Source organism: Triticum aestivum, chromosome 7B (genome assembly GCF_018294505.1).
Source record: "Triticum aestivum cultivar Chinese Spring chromosome 7B, IWGSC CS RefSeq v2.1, whole genome shotgun sequence".
Lineage (NCBI taxonomy): Eukaryota > Viridiplantae > Streptophyta > Magnoliopsida > Poales > Poaceae > Triticum > Triticum aestivum.
Window position 1 is genome coordinate 112,435,527 of NC_057813.1, and position 18,938 is coordinate 112,454,464.

Genomic DNA, 18,938 nt, shown 5'->3' on the forward strand with positions numbered 1-18,938 from the left:
GTAGGCTGCACCCGCATTAAATGCATAGTCAGGGACGTGGCCTCATGACTAATGCGAAAGCCGCCTACATGCGAGGCACGTGCCCTTAAAAAATTATGGCGATAGATAATGGGATGATGATTTTGCTATAGCAGTCTTTTCGATAAAAAGTGTTATAATGACCATTATTACGGCAATCGGACGCTACCCTAGAGTTGCTCTTTCCCACACTTTCAACTAGCAGTAAGACTAGCCACAGTGGGAGTAACTTCAGCAGCAACATCGAGTCCAACTAAGCAAATTTGCTTATGTGGCAATTAGTTAATGAGGAGAGAGGTAGTTTGAGTAACTTAGCTAGTTACTGTAATATCACATGTTCAAATGCAATATGAGTCTATAACCTAATAAATGAAGCTTTGCATGACACCATGTTTATGTTAGTCTAAGAATTTCACCGTTTCCTGCAAAATTTCCACTAGCTTCTATTACTACCAAGCTGCTGTTAATCTTGCGCCGTCCATTCGGAGTTTTGCACGAACATTGGAGATCGGACGGCAAAGACATCCTCCCTATTGTCACGGGAAACGCCCGCACAGCTGGCCGCCACTCCACCCGCCGGTCACCAACGCAGCAGCCAAAACCAATCAGGAGACAGAGCCGCTCGCTTGCCTCGCCTCCTCCGCCGCATTCCTCCGCCGGCAGCGACAGCACAATCCGCTTACCCCGCCGGCAGCGACTCCCCAACCCGTCGGTCGGTGCCGCTCGAGCCCGTGAGGCCGTACCGGCATCCACACCTGCATGGCTCTCCGCGCGGCGGCCCCGCCCTGCGCCGCGGGCCGCTGCCTCCCCTCCTCCCCGCCGCCTCGCGTCGGCGGCAGGCACGTCTTCCGACCCCTCTCCTCCGCCGCGCCTGCGCCGCTCCGGAAGTCAGCAGGTAGCGTACTGGATCCACGTGCTTGTATGCTTTCAGTTACGAGTGCACGATGCTCAGACGGTTACAGGTAGTTGCTACCTGCCAATGATTGGGGTTAGTATTCAGGCGGATTTGATGACGTTATTTAGGCAGCTCCAGGATCTAAGCGATTGTAGGCGTTGGGGCACTGCTCACTACCATGTAGTTCTTCAAATCATCGAATGTGTTAGGTGTGGTGGACTCATGCTTTTTCCCTCGTGTGAATAATGAATTGACTCGCTAGGCATCAACTATAGTTCAAATCATCAAATGCCAGTTAGGTTTGATCGACGCATGCTTTCCCCCCCTTGTGAATGGACTCCTCAGGCATAAACGTTATGCAATTTTAACAGTTCTTTTTGTCTTACTGAAGGAGTAGCATACTAGTGTGGTACTGGTAACCGTCTAAGGGACAAAATGGATGCAGACTCCGGTATGCCTAGCTGGCCTGAGACATGGATGGCTGAACCTTCGATTCCTGTCATATATTTGGAAGTTGGTTGCATGTTGCGCTTAAGAATGGTGGGTGTGGGCATGGTTGAGAAGCATGCATTGTGCTCTCGATAATTTGTTTTCCGTATCTGTGCTGTATGCGTGTTGTGTACAAGTAGCTGGTAGTGTAGGCAGGAAAAAGTCTTAAGATATGCGGATGGCAAACAGTTCCTGGTGTGGAAGACTGGAAATTAGGCTGATTTATTGTACCTTAAAAATTTATACAGTCCAAATGTGTTTGGCATGCATATTCTGTTAACCATGGTACTGGGGTAGCAAGTCTTTTGTCGTGGTGATGCTCCAGAAACATATATCATTGATTCATTCCTAAGTACTAACATCATGATCCTGTCATTTCTCAAAATAAAGTATCATGGTACTGTTGGCCTGTATAGTGATCATTCAGGAGCTTTTTGTGGACCGAAATGAGTTTCAAGTGCAATGGTTGGGGTTGGTTTCACACATTAAACTATTACTGTTATTATTTTTGGATTGAAAGATGATTTGTTTCCTAGCTATGTTTTATTATTTTATATGTGGTTCTGTCAAAGCCAAAGAATTTTGATATCATTCCTGTTTGATTCAATTTTCAACCATAGTTTGTACCAAAGCAATTTCAAACAGTGATGGCACCCCTGGAACAAGCGATTCTCCACATGTGGTGTGTTTTGGGGAATTGCTGATCGACTTCGTCCCAACTGTTAGTGGGGTGTCATTGGCAGATGCACCAGCCTTCAAGAAGGCTCCAGGGGGTGCACCTGCCAACGTTGCAGTTGGAATAGCTCGTCTCGGTGGGTCAGCAGCTTTCATTGGAAAGGTAATTTGTAACTTTCTTCCTATTTCTGCATGTTGTAATACAAGAGTGGGAAATTTCAAGGATGTGTAAATACACTACAGCTGGAAAAAAGGAGAATACACGCAGATAAATTGTTGCCAATTTTTTGTTTTAATTTAAAGTTTTATGTGCACTGCATACACCCTGAAATATTATCGACTAAATTGCACTTTTCGTCCCACAAATTTCACTTAGGTGGGTCTCAGAAAAAGTTTCTCGTGGGGTAGTTCCTAAACTTCTAAAACTGTCAGAAATTCATCTATGTTCACATACTCATATATGAAGCATTCCAATGACCCGCATAAAGTTCCGTGCAGCATTTTAGGCACTGCATGAGTAGAAACATGTGCATATTCCTCCAGGCTCCTGCTCATTGTTGCAGACAGCTTGGCTGCTCATATAGTTCTGACATCCTTACACATGTAACACATCTTGGTAGTATGCACCTTGAATCTTGCCTATGAGTACAGCATCACTTCTACCAAGATCGAGGAAAGTGGAACCAGAGCCAAGAAGTGATTCCATGTTTGCAGATCTCGATACTTGATCTAGCTGATAGGTTTGTGCCAGATAACTGCAAGTTTGGTGATCCTCGAGGAAGATTTCCATGTTTTAGGAACCTTTCAGGAAGATATTATAGTTTTTTTGTTTTGGAAAATGAGATCATTTTTATATTTAGAGACCTAAAGTGTGATGTGCTAAATATCATTAATTCCATGTTGTTTTCACCTCAAAGTGCATTCATTTGTGTACATGGTGTTTTTTCAGCTCATGTATTTAACACTGAGCACATTCAGGTTGGTGATGATGAATTTGGATACATGCTATCTGACATGCTGAAGGAGAATAACGTGAACAATCAAGGGTTGCTATTTGATACTCATGCTAGAACAGCTTTGGCATTTGTGACACTTCGAAGTGACGGTGAACGCGAATTCATGTTTTATCGTAATCCAAGTGCAGACATGCTGCTTGAAGAAAAAGAGCTTGACCTTGACCTTATCAGGAAGGTAGGAGAATTACATGGTTTTGTAATATTATTGCAATATCTATGCTTCTCTACCACCACAGCTTTGTTTAATCATGTAATATATTTGTGACAAGCTGAACTTAACTTAATCATGGCAATCATGCTAGGCAAAAATCTTCCATCATGGATCAATAAGTCTGATAACCGAGCCATGTAAAACTGCACATATTGCAGCTTCCAAAGCTGCTAAAGATGCTGGGGTACTAATTTCATATGATCCGAATTTGAGGCTCCCACTGTGGACATCAGCTGATGATGCTAGAGATGGTATCCTGAGCATATGGGATACTGCTGATCTTATCAAGGTAACAACTAACAGGCAGCAGCCTGCAAATTATTTGTGTTCACCAAAGGCTTATTGTCTTGATCACGCATCTGCTTTGAAAATAGGTAAGTGCAGAGGAGATTTCCTTTTTGACAAATGGGGAGGATCCATATGATGATTCTGTTGTGAAGAAACTTATCCATCCGAACACGAAGTTGCTTCTTGTCACTGAAGGTCCAGATGGCTGTAGATATTATTCCAAGGTAATGTCTATCTGTGAACTGTATATCTGGTCATTTATTGGAAGTTTGCAGCAACTTCTGTTAGTAAATGGTAAGGGATTGCTGAGATGCAGCCGCACTTCTTTTAGTATCTCCTTGAACCTACTTGGTCATGTCGCAGAAGTCATACAGCATTTAAAATATTTTCCTGAATTATAGAAAAACGTGGTGCAGAGCATAAGATGGATTTCCCTCTTGTAGTCGAAAGCAGGAGGAAAACCAGAGTTGTGTAGCCGAGTGGTGCTAGGTTGCTAGCCTATTGCCCTTGGGAGACCTCTCTTTTCATCAAGTAGTATTAACTATGTATCTGTGTTTTTTTTTTGGCGGAAAGTAAACTATTTATCTGTTATGAGCATATTCAGACCTGTAGGGTGGAGATCACAATGTCCTTCACTATTTCATGCAGTCACTTACTGGTCTTGTGTAACAAAGTCTATATTAACAATATGAATTATTGTTCCTTTTGTAAAACAACAGGAATTTAGTGGGAAAGTTGGTGGATTGAAGGTAACTGCTGTTGACACCACTGGTGCTGGGGATGCCTTTGTTGCTGGAATATTATCACAGCTAGCTGCAGATTTTTCACTCCTTCAGGTATGACTAGTACTGCCAGAATATGGAGTTTTCTTTTCCAGCCTCTCGAGTAGAGAGTGAGCTCGGTGAGGCATACATAATTTTTCCTACATATTTATTGTCGATGGAAGTAGGAAATGATTTCCAAATGACGAAGTGATATATTACTTTTGTTATCTGTAGAGTCCAATTTCTAAGTTTTGAACAACTATAGAGAAAGTTATGCACAACATGCTGAGTATTTTGGGCTCCTTTTGGGGTGCAGCATGAAGTGTGCGACTGGTGCTGCAGTTGTAGTCCAGTAAGGCAGACATGTTAGGAAGATCAAAAGGGAAGAGTTTAAGTAAGTATCGGAAGAAGAATTGAGTTAGGAAATAAATGAGTAATTCGGAAAGAGTCCAGCTCCAGTTTGTGATTTCTTTGAAGTCCTAGCCCAACTCTGTCCAGTTTGGGTCTTAGGCTTAGGATAATCCTCAGAGCACACATGAGGGCGAGCAGAGGTTATCGTTTATTCGTTTTATCCTCCTGTGCGTTCACGTTCTGAAACCCACCATCTTCTCTGCCGACCACTTAAATTCCCACCACGCAAGCCTAGTCCATATTACTGAAGGCCGAGCAGCTGAAGTGCTGAGCAGGCAACCACAAACTGATAGCTTAATTAATCTCGATATTATTTTTTTGGAAAAGGGGCGCAGCCCCGGCCTCTGCATCAGAAAGATGCATACGGCCACATTTATTAAAATAAAATAGGTCCAACAAAGGTCTGTAACTCCGTTACACAATAGTCCCCAAACGGCTCACAAAGAGCAGCGAAGTAAAAGCCACAGCCGGCATGCAAAATAAAGATAAGAAAACTAATTGCTTATCCTATTACATGACCGCCATCCAAACCGGCTGAAAATAGCCCGAGCTACCATCTCCCATCGGGCAGATCCAGTAACCAAATGCTCCCTGGCCTCCGTCTGAGTGAGTAGCGACCACATACGGATTAGCGTGGTGGCTCGGAAGATGACCTGCAAAAAATGAGTATATGTTGTTCTGTTAAAAACCATATCATTCCTACAGTTCCAGACTGCCCAGAGTAAGGCACATACTCCTACACGAATGTGTTTAGCCGTTTGGGCCTCTATCCCATCCAGCCACGTCCCAAATAACGTGTTGATATTATTCGATGGAGTAATATTAAAAGCAATGTGAATAGTCCGCCAAAGAACCTTCGCCATAGGACAATCGAGGAAGAGGTGTTTGATATTCTCGTCTTGATCACAAAAGCTACATCTCTTAGAGCCGGTCCAATTGCGCTTTGTCAAATTATCCTTGGTTAAAATAACTTGTTTATGAACAAACCACATAAACACTTTAACTCTCAGAGGGACCTTGACATTCCAAACATGCTTGGAGAGGGGAATAGAGCTAGAATTGATGACATCTAAGTATATCGATTTAACCGTGAACTCTCCACTCCTGGTTAATTTCCAGCTCAACGAATCCGGCCGTTGAGCAAGCTGCACATCCATCAGTCTTCTCACCAGATGTAGCCAGGCTTCCCAACGCGCTCCGGCAAGTGTTCTCCTAAATTGGATATTAAGGGGAGCGGTCCTAAGAACGGTTGCAACCAGAGCGTCTCTCCGTTGCACGACGTTATAAAGAGACGGATACTATAGCGCAAGAGGAGTTTCCCCTAGCCATGTATCCTCCCAGAATCTGGTATTGTTACCATCTCCGATAATAAACTTTGTTCTGTTGAAAAAGACCGATTTAACTCTCATCAGCCCTTTCCAAAAAGGTGAGTCCGTCGGCCTCACTGTCACCTGAGACAAAGTTTTGGAATGAAGGTACTTGTTGCGCAGAATCTGCGCCCACGAGGCTTCCGACTCTACAGATAACTTGTACAGCCACTTGCTGAGAAGACATCTGTTTTTTCACCTCAAGATTTTCAATCCCAAGACCCCCTTGGTCTTTTGGTTGGCAAATAATATCCCATTTAGTGAGTCGATATTTCCTTTTGGAATCATCACTTTGCCAAAAGAAACGGGATCGATAGAAATCCAGTCTTTTCCTAACTCCAACTGGTATCTCAAAAAACGACAAAAGAAACATAGGCATGCTCGTGAGGACCGAATTAATAAGAATTAACCGGCCCCCATAGGACATCAACTTGCCCTTCCAACAGCTTAGTTTCTTCTCGAATCGATCCTCAACACACTTCCACTCTCTATTTGTTAGCTTACGATGGTGAATTGGTATACCTAAATACGTAAAAGGTAAACTCCCAATTTCACACCCGAACAATTGCTTATAAGCCTCTTGTTCTTCTTTGGCTCTTCCAAAGCAGAACAATTCACTCTTGTGAAAGTTAATCTTTAAGCCCGTCAATTGTTCGAATAAGCATAGCACCAGCTTCATGTTTCGCGCTTTTGCCAAGTCATGCTCCATGAAAAGTATAGTGTCATCAGCATACTGTAGGATAGACACCCCTCCATCAACTAGATGAGGTACAAGGCCACCTACTTGGCCAGCATCCTTTGCCCTACCTATTAGAATGGTCAACATGTCAGCTACGATGTTGAACAGAATAGGTGACATCGGATCTCCTTGTCTCAGGCCTTTATGTGTCTGGAAATAGTGACCTATGTCGTCATTCACTTTGATTCCAACACTCCCTTTTTGCGTAAAAGATTCAACCTGCTTTCTCCAAGCTGGGTCGAAACCTTTCATGCGCAAAGCCTGTTGTAGGAACGGCCACTTAACTTTATCGTACGCCTTTTCGAAATCCACTTTGAAAACAACCCCATCTAGTTTTTTCGAATGGAGTTCATGGAGGGTCTCATGCAAGACTACAACCCCATCTAGGATGTTTCTGTCTGGCATGAAAGCAGTTTGGGTCGGCTGCACCACAGAATGCGCAATCTGTGTGAGTCTATTAGTCCCAACCTTGGTAAATTTTTTGAAACTGACATTAAGAAGACAGATAGGCCGGAACTGCTCAATTCTCACAGCCTCTGTTTTCTTCAGTAGTAATGTAATTGTTCCAAAATTCAAATGAAACAGCTGAAGCTGACCGGAGAACAGATCGTGGAACATCGGTAGCAGATCCCCTTTAATAATATGCCAACATCTCTTATAAAACTCAGCAGGAAATCCATCCGGCCCCGGAGCCTTATAGTTCTTCATCTGTGCAATCGCGTCAAACACCTCTTTCTCCGAGAATGGCGCAGTCAATACCTCATTCTCATCGGCAGCCAACTGAGGCACATCCTCAATTCTCGACTCATCCAGGGACACAAAGTTATCCTCTGGAGGCCCAAAAAGCTGCTTGTAATAGTTGGTAATGTAAAGCTTTAGGTTCTCTTGTCCAATGATCGTACCCTCGTCTTACTCAAGCTGAAAGATTCTTTTCTTTCTGTGCTTGCCATTGGCAATCATATGGAAGAATTGAGTATTGGCGTCCCCTTGGACAACTTTACGAACCTTAGCTCGCAATGCCCATTTCAACTCCTCTTCTCTCAACAGCTCTTTCAATCTCATCTCCGCATCCTCTTTAGCATGAAGCTCTGCGGACTGCAGAATTGTGGACTCAGCTTTCACATCTAAGGACTGAATAAGAGTAAGGAGTCTCTCCTTTTCAATCTTATAACTCCCACTAAGATGCTTAGCCCAACCACGCAAGAAACTTCTCAAGTTCCTAATCTTATTCTGCCATCTCTCAATCGGAGATCTTCCTCCTGCATCTTTCGCCCATTCTTTGGCTATCAGATCTAGGAACCCTTCTCTTTCAAACCACGCAAGTTCGAAAGAGAAAGTATTTTTGTTACCCACATGCGTTGCCTCCCCAGAATCCACTAGCAGAGGTGTGTGGTCTGAGATACCGCGGGATAATGCTTGTACTGTAACCAGGGGGAATTTCTGTTCCCACTCAACGCTTGCTAGGACTCTATCTAGCTTCTCATACGTTGGGTTTTGCAAAGTGTTAGCCCACGTGAATTTTTGACCTGAAAGCTCTATCTCTCTGAGATCCAAGCTTTCTATGATGGTGTTAAACATAAACGACCACCTGGCGTCGAAATTGTCATTGTTCTTTTCATCTCTCATCCTAATAATGTTGAAATCTCCTCCAACCAAGATTGGGAGCTGCTCAGATCCGCAAATCCTGACAAGATCCGCCAAAAAGTCGGGTTTTAATTCCGGCTGTGCGGCCCCATACACCGCAACTAGTGCCCAATTAAAGCCATCGACTTTGGATCTTACCCGAAATTTTACGGCAAAGTCACCCATCACTACAGTTCGGACTTCCAGCGTCTCACACTTCACCCCAAGAAGGATCCCCCCTGATCTACCCCTTGGTGGAAGGCAATGCCAATCAAAATCGACACCGCCAGACAAAGTGTTCAGGAACTGAGGAGAGAAATTGTCCCTTCCTGTCTCGGAGAGGGCAATAAATCCAACTTATGCTCAATGGAAGCATCCGCAAGAAACCTATGTTTAGCCAAGTCCAACAGACCTCTGCTATTCCAGAAGATGCCTCTCATAGTTCATGGAATTTTTTGGCTGTACGGACCCTAGCACTCCGACGCACCGCGGATGTTGGATAAATCTTACGCCTCCACTTTCGCTTAGGCTTGTTCTCCTCCTCCACCCGGTCCTCACAACCGAGTTCTGCGGCTCTAACCTCAAGCTCCTCTACCGGAGTACTCTTCTCCCGGGGTAACAAGCCATCATCCTCCTGAATCTCAGTGAGTGGATGGGCAAGATCTGCACACAATGAATCGAGTACCCTAACACCCAAAGCATCAATATCCGAATCGTTCATGGTTTTAACCGCAGCTATGTTACGGATTAATTCTAAGGCACGATCCGCTTCTAGGTCGAGAATATCATTAATAGATTTTGAAATTTCACTATCATTACTACCTAGTGAAACTCCTAACTCATTTGCATTGTGGATGATCTCATCATTATTAAAATGCAAAATAGAATTGGAAATATTGACTGACATACCCGTAGTGACCTCCATGTCATGAAGCTTGGCCGCCCGCATGGCGCACCTCAGCTGTATATCATCAACATCCCCCTTGTCCTGAAGGCGACAGCTCATCCGTCGGCCCTCAGACACAGGATCCGGAATGCCACCAAAAGCGATGACCGCCTCTCTGGTGGCCCCGTTGGGGGTAGGGCCTCCTGCCCCACCTCCAATGGACAGCCCAGAAATAGCAGACGAAGACCCGGCGTCGACAACCGGCAAGCGTGGGGCCATATGAGTCTGGGCCGCCTGCCCAGACTCCCCACCAGGTGACCTACGCAGAGGAGAGAGGGCGGGGGCCGCCTGCCCCCGCGCCCCACCCAACCCGGCAGTCGGCCATGACTCTCCAGGTCCGGCCATCCGGTCAATCGAAGATGGGGGGAGAGCCAAGGCCTCCTGCCCGAGCCCTCCTCCCAAAGCTGACCCGCCGTCACAGGGCGACGACGCCACCCCAGCCGTCGGACCAGACGGAGACCCCCCAAGCAGCGCGCCAGCAGAAGTGGGAGAGGTCACCTGCTGAAGACCGTCCCTCCCAACCGGAGAGCCCGGAGCCTTGGCAAAGTCCAGTGAAGGCAACGAGTGCTCAAACACATCCTCAGAATCAACCCTGTCGCTCCACAACCTGGACGGCGCAGAAACCGCCTGAAACGATCCGAATCTCAAGGTACTCGTAGGGACTGTCGTAGAAGGAGCCACCCCATTTCCGGGCGTCTGAGGGTCAGCTACCGGGCCACTGGGCAACTCATGCCCATCATCCCCCTGTCGTTCCTCCGAGTTACCTGAGCCATCGTTCTTATCATGCCTGTCCACATCCATCCCCGCCAAAGCCTGAGTGAAGTACTCAGAATCCTCAAACTCAATATCTATGTTATAAACGAGGCCCTTATGCGTCCACTTGACGACATCAGGAACGAACTCGATATCCAGCACACTGACCAACACCGTAGCCACCCCGTTGGCCCGTGTGAAGGGCATATCAACTCTCTCAGGTCTGCCAACCAGAATCCCCAAACTTGCGGCAACCCGAACATCCCGAACCAGTTTGGATGGGACTCCCGAGAACCTCAACCAAACCTGAGTGAGTGGTTTTCCCTGCGGCTCCACTTTCTTCCACTCAAGAAACTCAAGAATACACTCAGTTCCAGGAACTCTGCACATCCCAAAACTGAGAAGCCGCTCCAAGTCCTCGGCATTTGGAAACTCAACCTTATAGCTGTTGTCCTCAAGGCGAATAAGCTCCCACTGAAAGTCCCCCGGAGCTAACTCCCTGAGTCGCTTGATTATCTGAGCCTCAGAAACGTCACCTTTCATGACTTTGACCACACCCGTGGTCGAGCTCTCAGCCTCCTCAGGAACCTCCTCCGCACAGGGAGACTCAAAGAACATCAGCTCAGCACAGCAGACACCGTAAATCGTGATACTCGGCATCAGATCCCTCAGTATCGGGCACTCTCCCATGTCGTGCGCTGGTTTGAGGCAGGTGTCACAAAGCTCAGTAACACACTCAGCAATGAAATGGCCTCGCTCTCCACACCGATAACATAGCATCTTTTCTTTTTTCCTTGCCCACTTAGAAGCTCTCTCTCCCTCAGACTGGTCAGCAGCTTGAGAAGCAGGCGCCACTTCTGGCTCAGACACCGGAACCTCAGTAGCGGCCAGCGCCGTTACCACCTCCATAGCCTCACCGGACAGAGTGCCCGTCTGACCAGTCGTGGGCATCTCAGAAGAGGTCGTGGGCTCTGCCATGGCCGTCGAGGGAGGAGGCTGTCGGAACCGGTTCCTCCCACCGCGACCACCACGATGTCCTCGGAACCCACCTCTCGTCCGGCGATCCGGGCCAGAGGCGCCCTCGACGAATCCACCTGTAGGTCCAAGGAAGGGTCTTTCAGCCGTTCCAACACTCTGCCAGGCATAACCTCGCCCACCGCCGGCCGAGGAGGACCCACGATGCTGACCCTTGCCATACGCGTCAATGCCATCATCGCCCCACTGACCCCGGGGCGCCGTAGTATGAGCACGGTTGAGTCCCGCGCCACCACCACCCCCTTGCTGCGTCGTCGCGTTCGGCACCGGTCCTGAGCGCTGAGGAGGCCTGGCAGCGACATGAGGGGGCAGTGCCCTTGGCTGAAACGCCTGCACCGAAGGCGGCTTGCGCTGCAGGGCGACAGCAGCAGCGTTGGGCGCCGGCGGCCTTTGCCCACCTGAAGCACCACCCCGACCCGGCATAGCCGGCCCAGGGGGCGCTGCTGGCCTCGGCCCCAACGGAGCAGTCCCGCCTGCAGCCGGTCGCGGCCCCGTCGAAGAAGACCCTCCCGGCGCTGGTCTCGGCCCCGCTCCCAACCCCGACGGGCGCTGGCCAGGAGCAGCTGCAGTGCTTCGGCCGTTCGTTAAAGATGTGCAATCCTGAAGCCATGAATGTGCTCCAACTGATTGAATGAGGAATGAATGTTCGTTCATACCTGATGCATCTATCTATATACATCAAACATTCCGTTCAATGTAGCTGTGATGTTTTTCTTGAAAAATTTGTCCTGGGGATTTTAAACAACAGGTGCGGGCGGTTTGCTTTATATATAAAGCGGGGCGGAAGCCTTTTTCGGTATCAACAGGTGCGGTCTAGAGAAACTGTACAGAATAAACAAACTACTGATTAGTGGCATACATGCAAATTAGAAATCTATAATAGAAATAACACAAACTGGAAATCTTGTCATGTACGTGTTGGCTTCGATCACGGTCCGCGATTCAGCGTCACAACACAACAAGTGGAGGCTTGGGACACAGTTATCACGGTGTGTCGAACCCTGTAGGCATTGGCCAGGGACATCTTAAGCGGACGAATGGCACTTTCATACTCGGCTTTGTGTGGAATAGAGCAATTTTCAAGCAATTAGCATTTCGTTTTCATTTGCTTTATGTCATATCTGTTTTTGTGTTTGGCTAGGTAGCTTTGGCGGGGTTGCTGCAGAAATTTAGTAATGTCTGGAGATACTCTGTAGTTGGATGTACCACCTTGTTGCCGCGGCAAAAGAGCAATAAAATTCTTCCTGTATCTAAAAAAATGCATCAAAAAATTATTCTGTATCAAATTCTCCGGAATGGTGGAATCTTTTGCTACTCATAAAAAGAAACTGAAACTCTGGAATCACAGTGTCACTATGACCTTGGAGTTAATGCTGATTTGCTTGTCTTAGCAGGACAATCAGTAAAACTATACTAATTATTTCTGTAGGAACACATTCCCTTCATTTCGAAATATAAGGCATGAAGTTTTTGCAATTTTATTTCAAAAGCACGACCTGACAGACGTTTTCTCTTACTTCCCTGCATTTATATCATTTCTTTCGCTCCAATATTTATGATTAAACACGCGTACTAAATTACTAACTATTCCTTTTTTATGGATGCTATGGTCATTTCTCTTAACTTTTTTTCGTTGGTTGTATGCCCTGTTTAATCCCCGTGCTTGATCAAAAACAGCTTATGGAATGGAGGGACACCTAGTTATTTTGTATACACATTAATCTGTAAGTATTTGGGCCATATGCATGCGTGGGCACTACCAACTGTGGACATGCTAATTTGATAAATGAAGCTAGAAAACACGTAACCATGTCCGGCAAGGGCAGTGCAGAATATGCCCTATTGGTAAGGCCCAAACATCGACCATGAAAGTGTTATATTGGCGCAAATAAGCCATGGCCTGCGGTGGTGACCGGCGTCGGCGCGCCAGGTCTGGTCTGTGGCGGACGTGGGCATTGTCTGGGCATATAGTGCGACTAGTGTATGGGCATAGTCCGACTAGTATCTGGCCAGTGTACGTCCAGGTCGAGCCCGTGGTGGGTGCGTGCGTGTGTGTGTGCGTAAGTGTGTGTGGGTGGGTGGGTGGGGGGGGGGTCTGTTAGCGAGAGACGCGGCCCTGTGTAATCGTTGGCCAGTCGAGTTTGTGCTCGAGGAAAATTGCCGTTCGTGCGGCAGGCGTTCGTGCGCCGGAAATCTCCCTGTGTCCACCGTGTTCTCCCTCCTTGGTTCGAGCCAGAGAGCGTGCAACAGAGAGAGGGCGAGGGCGACTAGAGAGGGTGAGCCAGAGCTAGGGCTAGACCCTGACCTGTTATTATCTAAAGATCGTGGAAATATTCAGTTGACACAGCACATGTATCACAGCCCAAAATATACTAAGAAAAGTGAATTGCATTTCTTGTTATTGCACCATTGCTTTTCAAGCCCACGTATTTTTGTTGTCTGCAATTTTGACACTAGTCTGAAGCAGGGGTTTTAGTGCTAGGCTTACCTAGCTGTTTTGTGGCCTAAACAGGATGAAGCTCGGTTGAGAGAAGCCCTGAAGTTTGCAAATATCTGCGGAGCTCTCACTGTGACTGAGAGAGGAGCTATTCCTGCATTGCCCACCCGACAGCAAGTGGCTGATGCCCTGACCAGTGTCGTTGCTTAAGTCTGCCAGGCAGGTAGTTTTCATCTGGTTTGTCGTGTAAACTAACGCAACTAGCGTTGGCCTGTCAAGCATCATGTTAGAATAGTTCTAAGTTGGCCGTGCGATTTGGTTTAAGCTCTTTGTTGCCTTGCTGGTGTACCCCAGGCTACCGGCCAACCAAATAAGATGCAAGATGCGAGTTGCGGTCCAATCTCGCCTGTAAAATTTGTGTTTTGATCCTCAGAGCTGCTACTTGCTGTATAATCATTGTATATTTTTACCGCAGTTATCTGCTGCTGGTGCTGTGAGGATGTGCATTTCGGGCTAACCATGAAAAAGAGAAATAGGCTAGAAAAAGTTATATCGTGTGCAGCTCAGTTTATTATTCAGGGGGAAATATGGATGACGTACTATTCATGATAATTATTATTTTTTGTTTCTTGATATATGTGGATTGAATCTCTATGCTGTCTAATTCTTTGGGATTTCCTACACTTTTTAGCGGTCTAACCATATTTTAGTAGCACGGTAGTACCCTTTTTTTTTGAAAAGGGGATCTCCCCGGCCTCTGCATCACAGCGATGCATACGGCCATCTTATTAAACCAAACAAAAAGGTTTCAACAAGGTCTCAAAGTCTCGAACTGAAAAAAAAGAGATAAAAGCTCACACAAAGCCAAACTGGGTAGAAACACAAACTTGCCAAATAAAGGACGCCACAACCGGTTGGCTAAAGAGAGATAGGTAAACTAATTTCCTATCCTATTACATGACCGTCATCCAAACCGGTTGAAGATATCCCGAGCTACCATCTTCCAGCGGATAGATCCAGTAACCAAATGCTTCCTGGCCTTCATCTGAGTGAGTAGCGCTCACGCTCCATCACTCCTACACGAATATGTCTCGCTAAGTCGGGCTCAATCCCATTAAGTCACGTCCCAAATAACGTGTTGACAAAATTCGGTGGAGTAATATTAAACGCAATGTGGACCGTCCGCCGAAGAACTTTGGCTAGCGGGCAATCAAGAAATAGGTGCTTGACGTCTCATCCCGATCACAGAAACTACATCTAGTAGGTCATGTCCAATTACGCTTCGTCAGGTTGTCCTTGGTTAAAATAACTTGTTTATGAACAAACCACATAAAGACTTTTATTTTCAATGGAACTTTGACCGCCCAAACATGCTTGGAGGTAGGAATGAAGCTCGAATTGATAACATCAATATACATTGATTTAACTGTGAATACTCCAGACCTAGTAAGCTTCCAGCGTAATTCATCTGGTTGTTGAGAAAGCTGAACCTCCATTAGTCTCCTAACTAGATGGAGCCATTCTTCCCAACGATTGCCCGCTAGCGACCGTCTGAACTGAATATTAAGGGGGATCGATTGAAAAACGGTTGCAACAAACACCTCTCGTCGTTGAACAATGCGATATAAAGACGGGTATTGAATGGCCAAGGGTTCCTCTCCGAGCTAAGTATCCTCCCAAAACCGTGTACTAGCCCCGTTGCCAATACTAAACTTTGTCCTATTAAACAAGGATTATTTGACTTTCATCAGTCCTTTCCAGAAAGGCGAATCGGTCGGTCTGACTGTCACATGGGACAAAGTTTTAGTCTGAAGCTACTTGCTACGAAGGATTTGCGCCCACGTGGCATCCATCTCACTGGACAGCTTCCACAGCCACTTACTGAGAAGGCATCTATTCTTAACTTCAAGATTCTCAATACCAAGACCCCCTTGGTCTTTCGGTCTACAGATGATATCCCATTTGGCTAGGCGGTATTTTCTTTTTAGTTCATCATCCTGCCAGAAGAAACGCGATCGATAGAAGTCCAGTCTTTTCCTGACTCCAAGTGGGACTTCAAAGAACGACAGGAGAAACATAGGCATACTCGTGAGCACCGAATTTATGAGAATTAATCGGCCTCCGTATGACATGAGCTTGCCTTTCCAGCAACTCAGTTTCTTTTCAAATCGGTCTTCGATGCATTTCCATTCTCTGTTTGTTAGCTTACGGTGGTGGATTGGTATACCTAGGTAAGAAAAAGGTAAAGTCCCCAAATCGCATCCAAACAATTGCCTATAAGCCTCTTGTTCATCCTTGGCTCTACCAAAACAGAACAACTCGCTCTTGTGAAAGTTAATCTTTAAGCTGGTCAATTGTTCGAAGAGGCATAATACCAGCTTCATATTTCTCGCCTTGGCCAAGTCATGCTCCATAAAGATGATTGTATCATCAGCGTACTGAAGGATGGATACACCTCCATCAACAAGATGAGGTACCAAGTCACCTACTTGACCATTCTCCTTAGCCCTTCCTATCATGATTGCTAACACATCAACCACAATGTTAAACAGGATAGGGGACATCAGATCTCCTTGCCTTAGGCCTTTATGTGTCTGGAAGTAATGACCAATATCGTCATTCACTTTAATTCCAACACTCCCTTTTTGCGTAAACGATTCAACCTGGCGGCGCCAAGCTTCATCAAAACCTTTCATATGCAATGCCTGTTGGAGGAATGGCCATTCGACTTTATCGTACGCTTTCTCAAAATCCACCTTAAAAACTACACCATCTAGTTTTTTTGAATGGATTTCATGGAGCGTTTCATGAAAGACGACCACCCCTTCAAGGATGTTTCTGTCCGGCATGAAAGCAGTTTGGGACTGTTGCACCACAGAATGCGCAATCTGTGTGAGCCTATTAGTCCCGACCTTGGTGAAGATTTTGAAACTAACATTGAGAAGGCAGATCGGCCTGAACTGCTTTATTCTCACAACATCCGTTTTCTTAGGAAGCAGTTTGATTGTTCCAAAATTCAAGTGAAATACTTGAAGCTGTCCAGAGAACAGATCATGAAACATAGGTAACAAATCCCCCTTAATAATGTGCCAGCACTTTTTGTAAAACTCGATCGGGAATCCATCCGGTCCGGGAGCCTTATTGTTTTTCATTTGTGCAATAGCATCAAACACCTCCTTCTCAGTGAACGGGGCAACCAGAATATCATTATCAGCAGCCGATAGTTGAGGCACATCCTCAGTCCTGGACTCATCGAGGGACACACAACTATCCTCCGGAGGTCCAAATAACTGCTTATAATATTCGGTTATATAGGTTTTGAGATTGTCCTGCCCTAAAATAGTTCCTTCATCTTGTTCAAGTTGAAAAATTCTCTTCTTTTTGTGCTTACCATTAGCAATCAAGTGGAAGAATGAGTATTTGCGTCCCCATGGACAACTTTGCGTACCTTAGCCCGCAATGCCCACTTCAATTCTTCTTCGCGGAGAAGTTCTTTCAACCTCTTCTCCGCCTCAATTTTAACCTGAAGCTCTGCTGGTTGCAAGATCGTAGTTTCAGCTTTTACGTCAAGGGCCTCAATTTTAATCTTATACACCCCACTAAGGTGCTTAGCCCACCCCCATAAGAAACTTCTCAAATGCCTTATCTTATGCTGCCACCGCTCGACCGAAGTCCTACCTCCTGCACCCTTAGCCCACTCCCGGGCAATTAGGTCCAGGAAACCTTCGCGTTCAAACCAGGCCATCTCAAAGGAAAAGGTATTTTTGTTTCCCACATGATTCGGCTCCCCCGAGTCCACAAACAAGGGTGTGTGATCAGATATTCCACGCGAGAGGGCTTGTACCGTTATGAGAGGGAACTTCTGCTCCCACTCAATGCTCGCGAGAACTCGATCAAGCTTTTCATATGTCGGGTTTGGCATAACATTAGCCCAGGTAAACTTTCTGCCAGAAAGCTCAATCTCCCTTAGATCCAAGCTTTCAATAATGGTATTGAACATAAACGACCACCTACCATCGAAATTATCATTATTCTTCTCCTCTCTCCTCCTAATGATATTGAAATCACCCCAACTAAAATTGGAAGTTGCTCGAATCCACAGATTCGCACAAGGTCCGCCAAAAACTCCGGTTTAAGCTCAGGCTGTGCGGCACCATATACTGCCATCAAAGTCCAGTTGAAACCATCAACTTTAGACCTGACTCGAAACTTAACCGCGAAGTCGCCCATCACTACACTTCGGACTTCTAGCGAATCGCATCTCACACCAAGCAGGATCCCACCCGATCTTCCTCGCGGAGGCAGACAATGCCAATCAAACTCAACACCGCCCGCAAGAGAAGAAAGAAACCGGGGCGCAAAGTTCTCTCGACCAGTTTCCGAGAGAGCAATAAAATCTAATCGATGCTCTAGAGATGCCTCAGCAAGGAACCTTCTTTTAGCCAAGTCTTTCAGACCTCTGCTATTCCAAAAGATTCCTTTTATAATTCATCATGAATTTTTTTTGTAGTCCGGATCCTAGCACCCCTACAAACCGCAGAATCGGGATAAATCTTCTGTTTTTTTTCGGGAAGTAACTAGAGACTATCTTTGACAAAGTATCTTGTGCATAGGAAGAAAACCCTTTTTTTTTAAATTCCCAAGAATTCTAAGAATAATTCAGCCCATAAGACATACTCCCTCCTGGGACGGAGGGAGTAGTAGCATAAGTGATACATCTAGCATGTTGCGAATCAGTAACAAAGTAAAACCCATAGTTATTAGACAAATAAATTTACAGCTTCAGTCTGAATAAACTAACAGCTCAAACTAGGTGGCACGTCACATGCGCAGTTACGGCTACAGCTCAAGTTTGCAAGCAGGATAAGGTATAAGAATCATCCCCCTAGTTTATACGTACTACCTTGTCCGTACGCGCGGAAGCGTGCATTCGAAAGGACTGAATCTGAACACGTCACCCTGCAGAGCGATACATTCCTGAACCTGAGGGCGACATTTCTTCCTAACCATAGCTTCGAGTAGACGTGAATCCGCCGTGTGCCGAGGAATGTTGGCCGAGATCGCGGGATCCTGTCTGCCTAGCCTAGCCTAGCCTAGCCACGCCTGCCTTCTCCATTCGCTCCACTCGGCGCCATGCATGCATCCCATGCATCTCTCTCCCCCAACAGCAGGGCCGGTCCTGAGATTTCAGGGGCCCGGGGCGAAACAAGAATCGGGGCCCTTATACATTACCTTATTTTTTTTAACTTTGCTGATGTAAAGGTTACATTG

General features: G+C 46.2%; 1 protein-coding gene across 1 annotated transcript; it reads left to right on the forward strand.

The window, feature by feature from the left end:
* The first annotated feature begins 575 nt into the window (after positions 1-575).
* Positions 576-14,302, forward strand: LOC123157097 (probable fructokinase-6, chloroplastic). The gene is made up of 7 exons (XM_044575343.1): positions 576-913; positions 2,023-2,240; positions 3,056-3,268; positions 3,396-3,593; positions 3,679-3,816; positions 4,312-4,428; positions 13,743-14,302. The coding sequence occupies exons 1-7, from the start codon at positions 778-780 to the stop codon at positions 13,875-13,877; spliced, it is 1,155 nt and encodes a 384-aa protein (XP_044431278.1). The 5' UTR covers positions 576-777; the 3' UTR covers positions 13,878-14,302.
* The last annotated feature ends 4,636 nt before the right edge of the window (positions 14,303-18,938 follow it).

What these genes read in the sequence shown, in the direction of transcription:
- LOC123157097 (XM_044575343.1), top strand. Translation starts at nt 778, where the DNA reads ATGGCTCTCCGCGCGGCGGCCCCGCCCTGCGCCGCGGGCCGCTGCCTC. An exon ending in ACCTTGACCTTATCAGGAAG is followed by an intron (nt 3,269 to 3,395) that starts GTAGGAGAATTA and finishes CAATCATGCTAG; the next exon opens with GCAAAAATCTTCCATCATGG. An exon ending in ATACTGCTGATCTTATCAAG is followed by an intron (nt 3,594 to 3,678) that starts GTAACAACTAAC and finishes CTTTGAAAATAG; the next exon opens with GTAAGTGCAGAGGAGATTTC.